The following is a 10,963-nucleotide window of genomic DNA, read 5'->3' on the forward strand; positions in this document are numbered from 1 at the left end:
TGATTCGTTACAGCCAGTGGCGGCTGGTGCTCAAAATTTTTGGGGGGGTCGCAAACGTAAAAAAAAAAAAAAAAAATTGCAGCCTCACTGTGCCCATCAAATGCAGCCACTGTGCCATCAATTGTCACCACTGTGCCATGCCATCAAATGCAGTCACTATGCCATCAATTCGCACCACTGTGCCATGCCATGAAACACAGTCACTGTGCCATACCATGAAATGCAGTCACTGTGCCATGCCATCAACCGCAGCCGCTGTGCCATGCCATCAAACGCAGCCACTGTGCCATGCCAAACGCAGTCACTGTGCCATGCCATCAAACACAGCCACTGTGCCATCAATTGTCACCACTGTGCCATGCCATCAAACGCAGCCACTGTGCCCCTCAATTGTCGCCACTGTGCCAATTGTCACCACTATGCCCCTCAATTGTCGCCACTGTGCCAATTGTCGCCACTGTGCATGTCACTGTGCCCTTTAATTGTTGCCACTGTGCCTATTGTCACTACTGTGCCCATTGATGCCACTGTGCCCTTTGTCGCCACTGTGCCCATTGATGTCTCTGTGCCCTTTGTCGCAGCTGTGCCCTGTAAAATGCACTTACCTTAATCCTTCCATGTCCCTCGATGTCTTCTCCCGCCTTGGTGACGCTTCAGCCAATCAGGTTACGGATAACCAGAATCTGTGAACCTGATTGGCTGAGACAGCCGTCAGTCTTATCCAAGGAACGCACCCCCCGTACGTTCCGAGGATAAGACATCCGGGACCCGAGGGCTGTACTCGGAAAAGCCTATCAGAGCCGCTGGCCCTGATAGGCACTTCCGCACAGCCAACCAGCTGGCGTTATTCAGGTGGTCGGCGCTCAATTATGCGGCCACCTGAATAGACCAGCGGCAGCTGGCAACAATAACATACATTCATGCAATGCATGAATGTATGTTATTTTCAGTGGCGGTGCGGAGCCAGAGGGGGCGGCGCTCCAGCGCCCTCTATGGACAGACCGCCGCTGGTTACAGCACAAGCTGATTTTTGGGAAGGGAGGGTGTCCCTGATTGGTAGTGGTCACCCTACTGTCAAATTGCATGACACGTTTTGCTGGCTGCATTCAGCGCTGCACCCAGGACTGCTCACAGCTGAGCGCTTCCATGTTCATGCATCACTGGATAGAAGGAGACATTTTTCTTGTGTCCCCTCCTGAAAACAGAACATTGTATAAAATATCATAATTATGTTTTTTTGCAATCTGTGTTCCATTTGGGGGGGGGGGGGGATTCCTTTCACTTCCTGTCTCATAGCTGTAACAGGAAGTGAGAGAAAATCCTTCTAAAGTGAGGAAACCAGAACGCTGGAAGATTTCACCTCTCTTCCTGTCCTGGTGACCACTTTAAATTCAAAGCTTTCTTTCGCAATTGCTAGGTGTCCATTTTCTTGTCTAATTTCATTTATGACCCACACCTCCCCCAACTTTTAAATTAGCTTTGTTTTTATTATTGGAACTCTCCTCACACTGCCCTCACTTTTGGTCTACAGAAACATGGCCGCCACCTCCGTCTGATCAGTCTACAGGAACATGGCCGCTGGGTTTGTTTACGTTTTAATCAGTCAGACGCCGACGGAGCGGCGCCGAGGATTGTGGGTATTGTAGTTCTCGCATGTCGGAAAGCCCCTGACTTACCATGGAGTCATGACTACAATTCCCATGATGCTCCGGCGCGGCGCCTGGCTCGGGGCGGGATGCGGTGCGGTTCCAATGTATCAGTCACACTTGTATTACGTTCTGCTGCCAGGATACAGAGGTATGGAGGTGTGGGGTGGATGGGGTTTTTGTGTTATGTCTGTCCTCTTCTCACCGGTTTCCAGGGATTTTGGAGGACTGCTGGGTGCCGGTGACAACATTGTTATTACAGGAGAGTTTTCAGGAAGTCCATAGTTCTGGTTATCATTGGAAGGTTCCCCTTTAAAATAATTCCTCACGTGTTTGCTGTCCCATATTTCCACTATTTTATCACATCCTAAGAAACGAAAGCCTCCCCTATAGGGGCTGTATGTATATCTGTCCTTGCAGAGTAATGAGCCTGGGAAATGCCAAGTTGCCTGGCTGTCACACTATTTTATTATATCCAAAGAAATGGAGGAGGAAGCAGAGCCTGCATGTTTAATGGTCACCAGATGCAGTATGGAGGAGGAAGCAGAGCCTGCATGTTTAATGGTCACCAGATGCAGTATGGAGGGGGAAGCAGAGCCTGCATGTTTAATGGCCAGATGCAGTATGGAGGAGGAAGCAGAGCCTGCATGTTTAATGATCAGATGCAGTATTGAGGAGGAAGCAGAGCCTGCATGTTTAATGGTCACCAGATGCAGTATGGAGGAGGAAGCAGAGCCTGCATGTTTAATGATCACCAGATGCAGTATGGAGGGGGAAGCAGAGCCTGCATGTTTAATGGCCAGATGCAGTATGGAGGAGGAAGCAGAGCCTGCATGTTTAATGGTCAGATGCAGTATGGAGGAGGAAGCAGAGCCTGCATGTTTAATGGTCAGATGCAGTATGGAGGATGAAGCAGAGCCTGTGTGGGCCCCGTGTCCTCTCCCTGTGTTGGGCCCCCCGTGTCCTCTCCCTGTGTTGGGCCCCCCGTGTCCTCTCCCTGTGTTGGGCCCCCCGTGTCCTCTCCCTGTGTTGGGCCCTGTGTCCTCTCCCTTTTGTGTTGGGGTCCCGTGTCCTCTCCCTGTGTTGGTCCCGTGTCCTCTCCCTTTTGTGTTGGGGTCCCGTGTCATCTCCCTTTTGTGTTGGGGTCCCGTGTCCTCTCCCTTTTGTGTTGGGGTCCCGTGTCCTCTCCCTTTTGTGTTGGGGTCCCGTGTCCTCTCCCTTTTGTGTTGGGCCCCCCGTGTCCTCTCCCTTTTGTGTTGGGCCCCCCGTGTCCTCTCCCTTTTGTGTTAGGGTCCCGTGTCCTCTCCCTTTTGTGTTGGGGTCCCGTGTCCTCTCCCTTTTGTGTTGGGGTCCCGTGTCCTCTCCCTTTTGTGTTGGGGTCCCGTGTCATCTCCCTTTTGTGTTGGGGTCCCGTGTCCTCTCCCTTTTGTGTTGGGGTCCCGTGTCCTCTCCCTTTTGTGTTGGGGCCCCCCGTGTCCTCTCCCTGTGTTGGGCCCCCGTGTCCTCTCCCTTTTGTCTTGGGGTCCCGTGTCCTCTCCCTTTTGTCTTGGGGTCCCGTGTCCTCTCCCTTTTGTCTTGGGGTCCCGTGTCCTCTCCCTTTTGTCTTGGGGTCCCGTGTCCTCTCCCTGTGTTGGGCCCTGTGTCCTCTCCCTTTTGTGTTGGGGTCCCGTGTCCTCTCCCTGTGTTGGGCCCTGTGTCCTCTCCCTGTGTTGGTCCCGTGTCCTCTCCCTGTGTTGGGCCCTGTGTCCTCTCCCTTTTGTGTTGGGGTCCCGTGTCCTCTCCCTTTTGTGTTGGGGTCCCGTGTCCTCTCCCTTTTGTGTTGGGCCCCCCGTGTCCTCTCCCTTTTGTGTTGGGCCCCCGTGTCCTCTCCCTTTTGTGTTAGGGTCCCGTGTCCTCTCCCTTTTGTGTTGGGGTCCCGTGTCCTCTCCCTGTGTTGGTCCCGTGTCCTCTCCCTTTTGTGTTGGGGTCCCGTGTCCTCTCCCTTTTGTGTTGGGGTCCCGTGTCCTCTCCCTTTTGTGTTGGGGTCCCGTGTCCTCTCCCTTTTGTGTTGGGCCCCCCGTGTCCTCTCCCTTTTGTGTTGGGCCCCCGTGTCCTCTCCCTTTTGTGTTAGGGTCCCGTGTCCTCTCCCTTTTGTGTTGGGGTCCCGTGTCCTCTCCCTTTTGTGTTGGGGTCCCGTGTCCTCTCCCTTTTGTGTTGGGGTCCCGTGTCCTCTCCCTTTTGTGTTGGGGTCCCGTGTCCTCTCCCTTTTGTCTTGGGGTCCCGTGTCCTCTCCCTTTTGTGTTGGGGTCCCGTGTCCTCTCCCTTTTGTCTTGGGGTCCCGTGTCCTCTCCCTTTTGTCTTGGGGTCCCGTGTCCTCTCCCTTTTGTCTTGGGGTCCCGTGTCCTCTCCCTTTTGTCTTGGGGTCCCGTGTCCTCTCCCTTTTGTCTTGGGGTCCCGTGTCCTCTCCCTTTTGTCTTGGGGTCCCGTGTCCTCTCCCTTTTGTCTTGGGGTCCCGTGTCCTCTCCCTTTTGTGTTGGGCCCCCCGTGTCCTCTCCCTTTTGTCTTGGGGTCCCGTGTCCTCTCCCTTTTGTCTTGGGGTCCCGTGTCCTCTCCCTTTTGTCTTGGGGTCCCGTGTCCTCTCCCTTTTGTGTTGGGGCCCCCCGTGTCCTCTCCCTGTGTTGGGCCCTGTGTCCTCTCCCTTTTGTGTTGGGGTCCCGTGTCCTCTCCCTGTGTTGGGCCCTGTGTCCTCTCCCTTTTGTGTTGGGGTCCCGTGTCCTCTCCCTGTGTTGGGCCCTGTGTCCTCTCCCTGTGTTGGTCCCGTGTCCTCTCCCTTTTGTGTTGGGGTCCCGTGTCATCTCCCTTTTGTGTTGGGGTCCCGTGTCCTCTCCCTTTTGTGTTGGGGTCCCGTGTCCTCTCCCTTTTGTGTTGGGCCCCCCGTGTCCTCTCCCTTTTGTGTTGGGCCCCCGTGTCCTCTCCCTTTTGTGTTAGGGTCCCGTGTCCTCTCCCTTTTGTGTTGGGGTCCCGTGTCCTCTCCCTTTTGTGTTGGGGTCCCGTGTCCTCTCCCTTTTGTGTTGGGGTCCCGTGTCCTCTCCCTTTTGTGTTGGGGTCCCGTGTCCTCTCCCTTTTGTGTTGGGGTCCCGTGTCCTCTCCCTTTTGTGTTGGGGCCCCCCGTGTCCTCTCCCTGTGTTGGGCCCCCCGTGTCCTCTCCCTTTTGTCTTGGGGTCCCGTGTCCTCTCCCTTTTGTCTTGGGGTCCCGTGTCCTCTCCCTTTTGTCTTGGGGTCCCGTGTCCTCTCCCTTTTGTCTTGGGGTCCCGTGTCCTCTCCCTTTTGTCTTGGGGTCCCGTGTCCTCTCCCTTTTGTGTTGGGGTCCCGTGTCCTCTCCCTTTTGTGTTGGGGTCCCGTGTCCTCTCCCTGTGTTGGGCCCCCCGTGTCCTCTCCCTTTTGTGTTGGGGTCCCGTGTCCTCTCCCTTTTGTGTTGGGCCCCCCGTGTCCTCTCCCTTTTGTGTTGGGCCCCCCGTGTCCTCTCCCTTTTGTGTTGGGCCCCCCGTGTCCTCTCCCTTTTGTCTTGGGGTCCCGTGTCCTCTCCCTTTTGTCTTGGGGTCCCGTGTCCTCTCCCTTTTGTCTTGGGGTCCCGTGTCCTCTCCCTTTTGTCTTGGGGTCCCGTGTCCTCTCCCTTTTGTCTTGGGGTCCCGTGTCCTCTCCCTTTTGTCTTGGGGTCCCGTGTCCTCTCCCTTTTGTCTTGGGGTCCCGTGTCCTCTCCCTTTTGTCTTGGGTCCGTGTCCTAGGGACTACTATGACCTCACACAAAGTTTCCACATAGGGACCACTATGACCTCACACTCTGCTCTCTCCTCAGACGTTGCCGGCAGACATGGAGGTGCAGTTGATGGAACACATACGTCACACGCTGACCCTGGACAGGAACAAAGATCTGATCATAGAGAAGCTCCTGAGCCTCACCCTGGAGATCATCCACCTGCTGACCACCGAGGTGAGGCCACCTTCCCTAGAGACGGGAGCATTTACAGCAAAAATAATACATCGTAATAATAAAAGAATAATACATAAAATAAATAGATCTGGTGTTTTGTGTTTTGATTTGTGTTTTTATGTTGCTCTGGGTCGTTGTGTAGGATTTTGTTGTTGTGAGGAAGTCACGTGATCACCTCAAAGATGGCAGCATCCCCTCCGTCCCGGATAGAGGAAGCGAGGCCGCGAGCCCCATGGCGGAGTCCCTCTCCGGGGCGGAGGACGGCAGCTTTCACCAGATGGACCTGCAACCCACCGTGACCTCTCAGAAGGAAACCAAAAAGGTGACTTTTTATTTTATTTTATGTATATATATAGCTACATCTCCCAAGAGCCCTTCCCTACACACCCCCCCAAGAGTCCTTCCCTACACACCCCAAGAGCTACATCACCCAAGAGCCACTTCCCTACACACCCCCAGAGCTACATGCCCCCCCCCAAGAGTCCTTCCCTACACACCCTCAGAGCTACATCCCCCCAAGAGCCCTTCCCTATACACCCCCAGAGCTCCCCCCCCCCCCCAAGAGTCCTTCCCTACACACCCCCAGAGCTACATCACCCAAGAGTCCTTCCCTACACACCCCCAGAGCTACATCCCCCAAGAGTCCTTCCCTACACACCCCCAGAGCTACATCCCCCAAGAGTCCTTCCCTACACAACCCCAGAGCTACATCCCCCCAAGAGCCACTTCCCTACACACCCCCAGAGCTACATCCCCCAAGAGCCACTTCCCTACACACCCCACAGCTACATCCCCCAAGAGCCACTTCCCTACACACCCCCAGAGCTACATCTCCCAAGAGCCCTTCCCTACACCCCCCCGCAGCTACATCCCCCAAGAGTCCTTTCCCTACACACCCCCAGAGCTACATCACCCGAGAGTCCTTTCCCTACACACCCCCAGAGCTACATCACCCGAGAGTCCTTTCCCTACACACCCCCAGAGCTACATCACCCAAGAGTCCTTTCCCTACACACCCCCAGAGCTACACCCCCCCCCAAGAGTCCTTCCCTACAGCCCCCCCTCCCCCCAAGAATCCTTCCTTACACACCCCCAGAGCTACATCCCCCAAGAGTCCTTCCTTACACACCCCCAGAGCTACATCCCCAAGAGTCCTTCCCTACACACCCCCAGAGCTACATCCCCCAAGAGTCCTTCCCTACACACCCCCAGAGCTACATCTCACAAGAATCCTTCCTTACACGCCTCCAGATCTACAGCACCCAAGAGCCCCTTCCCTACACACCCCCAGAGCTACATCACCCAAGAGTCCTTCCCTACACACCTCCAGAGCTACATCACCCAAGAGTCTTTTCCCTACACCCCCCAGAGCTACATCACCTGAGAGCCCTTCCCTACACACCCCCACAGCTACATCACCCAAGAGCCACTTCCCTACACACCCCCAGAGCTACATCACCCAAGAGTCCTTCCCTACACACCCCCAGAGGTACATCTCCCAAGAGCCCTTCCCTACACACCCCCAGAGCTACATCACCCAAGAGTCCTTCCCTACACACCCCCAGAGCTACATCACCCGAGAGTCCTTCCCTACACACCCCAAGAGCTACATCCCCCCCAAGAGTCCTTCCCTACACACCCTCAGAGCTACATCTCCCAAGAGCCCTTCCCTATACACCCCCAGAGCTACATCTCCCAAGAGCCATTCCCTATACACCCCCAGAGCTACATCACCCAAGTCCTTCCCTCCCCCACCCCCTCCAGAGCTACATCACCCAAGAGCCCTTCCCTACACACCCCCAGAGCTACATCTCCCAAGAATCCTTCCTTACACACGCCAGATCTACAGCACCCAAGAGCACCTTCCCTACACACCCCCAGAGCTACATTACCCAAGAGTCCTTTCCCTACACACTCCAGAGCTACATCCCCCAAGAGCCACTCCCTACACACCCCCAGAGCTACATCCCCCCCCCCCCCAAGAGTCCTTCCCTACACACCCTCAGAGCTACATCCCCCCAAGAGCCCTTCCCTATACACCCCCAGAGCTACCCCCCCCCCCCAAGAGTCCTTCTCTATACACCCCCAGAGCTACATCACCCAAGAGTCCTTCCCTACACACCCCCAGAGCTACATCCCCCAAGAGTCCTTCCCTACACACCCCCAGAGCTACATCCCCCAAGAGTCCTTCCCTACACAACCCCAGAGCTACATCCCCCCAAGAGCCACTTCCCTACACACCCCCAGAGCTACATCCCCCAAGAGCCACTTCCCTACACACCCCACAGCTACATCCCCCAAGAGCCACTTCCCTACACACCCCCAGAGCTACATCTCCCAAGAGCCCTTCCCTACCCCCCCCCCACAGCTACATCCCCCAAGAGTCCTTTCCCTACACACCCCCAGAGCTACATCACCCGAGAGTCCTTTCCCTACACACCCCCAGAGCTACATCACCCGAGAGTCCTTTCCCTACACACCCCCAGAGCTACATCACCCGAGAGTCCTTTCCCTACACACCCCCAGAGCTACATCACCCAAGAGTCCTTTCCCTACACACCCCCAGAGCTACCCCCCCCCCCAAGAGTCCTTCCCTACAGCCCCCCCTCCCCCCAAGAATCCTTCCTTACACACCCCCAGAGCTACATCCCCCAAGAGTCCTTCCTTACACACCCCCAGAGCTACATCCCCCAAGAGTCCTTCCCTACACACCCCCAGAGCTACATCCCCCAAGAGTCCTTCCCTATACACCCCCCCCCCCCCCCAGAGCTACATCTCACAAGAATCCTTCCTTACACGCCTCCAGATCTACAGCACCCAAGAGCCCCTTCCCTACACACCCCCAGAGCTACATCACCCAAGAGTCCTTCCCTACACACCTCCAGAGCTACATCACCCAAGAGTCTTTTCCCTACACCCCCCAGAGCTACATCACCTGAGAGCCCTTCCCTACACACCCCCAGAGCTACATCACCCAAGAGCCACTTCCCTACACACCCCCAGAGCTACATCACCCAAGAGTCCTTCCCTACACACCCCCAGAGGTACATCTCCCAAGAGCCCTTCCCTACACACCCCCAGAGCTACATCACCCAAGAGTCCTTCCCTACACACCCCCAGAGCTACATCACCCGAGAGTCCTTCCCTACACACCCCAAGAGCTACATCCCCCCCAAGAGTCCTTCCCTACACACCCTCAGAGCTACATCTCCCAAGAGCCCTTCCCTATACACCCCCAGAGCTACATCTCCCAAGAGCCATTCCCTATACACCCCCAGAGCTACATCACCCAAGTCCTTCCCTCCCCCACCCCCTCCAGAGCTACATCACCCAAGAGCCCTTCCCTACACACCCCCAGAGCTACATCTCCCAAGAATCCTTCCTTACACACGCCAGATCTACAGCACCCAAGAGCACCTTCCCTACACACCCCCAGAGCTACATTACCCAAGAGTCCTTTCCCTACACACTCCAGAGCTACATCCCCCAAGAGCCACTCCCTACACACCCCCAGAGCTACATCCCCCAAGAGTCCTTCCCTACACCCCCCCAGAGCTACATCACCCAAGAGTCCTTCCTTACACACCCCCAGAGGTACATCACCCAAGAGTCCTTCCCTACACACCCCCAGAGCTACATCCCCCAAGAGTCCTTCCCTATACACCACCCAAGAGTCCTTCCCTACACACCCCCAGAGCTACATCCCCCAAGAGTCCTTCCCTACACACCCCCAGAGCTACATCCCCCAAGAGTCCTTCCCTACACACCCCCAGAGCTACATCCCCCCCCCCCCAAGAGTCCTTCCTTACACACCCCCAGAGCTACATCCCCCAAGAGTCTTTTCCCTATACACCCCCAGAGCTACACCCCCCCCCCCCCCCAAGAGTCCTTCCCTACACACCCCCAGAGCTACATCCCCCCCCCCCCAAGAGTCCTTCCTTACACACCCCCAGAGCTACATCCCCCAAGAGTCTTTTCCCTATACACCCCCAGAGCTACATCCCCCCCCCCCCCAAGAGTCCTTCCTTACACACCCCCAGAGCTACATCCCCCAAGAGTCTTTTCCCTATACACCCCCAGAGCTACACCCCCCCCCCTAGAGTCCTTCCTTACACACCCCCAGAGCTACATCTCCCAAAAATCCTTCCCTAGACACTCCAAGATGGACACCTCTCAAGAGCTCCTTCCCTACACACCCCCAGATACTGTATACAGTAGTTAAAGGATCACTAAAGGAATTTTTTTTTTTTTTAGCTAAATAGCTTCCTTTACCTTACTGCAGTCCTGGTTTCATGTCCTCATTGTTCGTTTTTGCTTTGAAGTAGCTGTAATTCTGCTGTGATCTCCACACTTCCTGCTTGTCTGGCTCCTTATAACCACAGTACTGGGAGCTTTTCACGGTGGACTAAGCTGTCATTACTGTGTGTCTAAAACTCCTCAGAACCAATCAGATTCATTTTAAAAACAAAACACTGCCCTGGATTTGTTTGTTTTTATTCTGTGAGTCTTTCCGACTCACCTCTCACCCGGAACTTCATGTATGTAACTTTAAAATCGAAAGTGAAACTAGAGGCACATTATACAATTTTTAATCATTTTTAAAGGGAATTAGTTAACGTTTATGTCTCTATACCCAATAAACAGTCATTTCAGCAAAAAATGTTTTCCTTTAGTGACCCTTTAAAGACTGATTAATAAAATAATACATTAGAGGTGACCGTCTCTGTAAACTCCACTTCTACATTGCAGGTTTTAATAAAACATGAAGAGGTGCCCAGCCTGTCCCTGAAAGAATGGGACCATTCAGGGTTCCATAAGGAGGACAGTGACCTGGATACTCCACAGACTCCGCGCTCAGTGGGTAAGAGTTAGGTCTTCCGGGGAAGACCCGTTTATATAGAGGCACAGGTTTAATAAATGGGCATTAAAACAATTGTTGGGTATTCTAAACCTGGCTTTCTATGTATCTCCTGAAGGTGACGGCAATGAGAAGACAGTGGAAAGCTGTGAGAGCGCCCCCTATCCTCGGGACTGTATGGCAGAAGATAACCATGTTATGGCTCAGGGTTATCAGGTACAGGCAGAAGATATCTGGTATACTGTGTTCCTGGACTTTTGTTGTATTGTCCCTGTATTCTTAGAGTATTGGTCTCATTTTCATTGCCTACCGGGCACTTTTACCCCCTTTCTTGCCCAGGCCAATTTTCAGCGCTGTCGCAGTTTGTATGACAATCGTGCTACACTGTACATATATGACATTTCTATCATTTTTTTTCCTCGCAAATAGAGCTTTCTTTTGGTGGTATTTAATCACCAGCCCTGGAGGACAGGCCTGTTGGCGGGGGGC

The 10,963-nt window shown here is 54.5% G+C and overlaps 1 protein-coding gene across 1 annotated transcript; it reads left to right on the forward strand.

The window, feature by feature from the left end:
* Positions 1-1,618: 1,618 nt before the first annotated feature.
* On the forward strand, positions 1,619-10,736 carry LOC120924238 (the record flags this gene model as incomplete). The annotated part of the gene is made up of 5 exons (XM_040335109.1): positions 1,619-1,805; positions 5,482-5,616; positions 5,759-5,938; positions 10,366-10,477; positions 10,593-10,736. Coding segments are annotated over exons 1-5 (691 nt in total), but the record flags the coding sequence as incomplete, so codon positions are not given.
* Between the last annotated feature and the right edge of the window lie 227 nt (positions 10,737-10,963).

The sequence above is a fragment of the Rana temporaria genome, unplaced genomic scaffold, assembly GCF_905171775.1.
Source record: "Rana temporaria unplaced genomic scaffold, aRanTem1.1, whole genome shotgun sequence".
Taxonomy (NCBI): domain Eukaryota; kingdom Metazoa; phylum Chordata; class Amphibia; order Anura; family Ranidae; genus Rana; species Rana temporaria.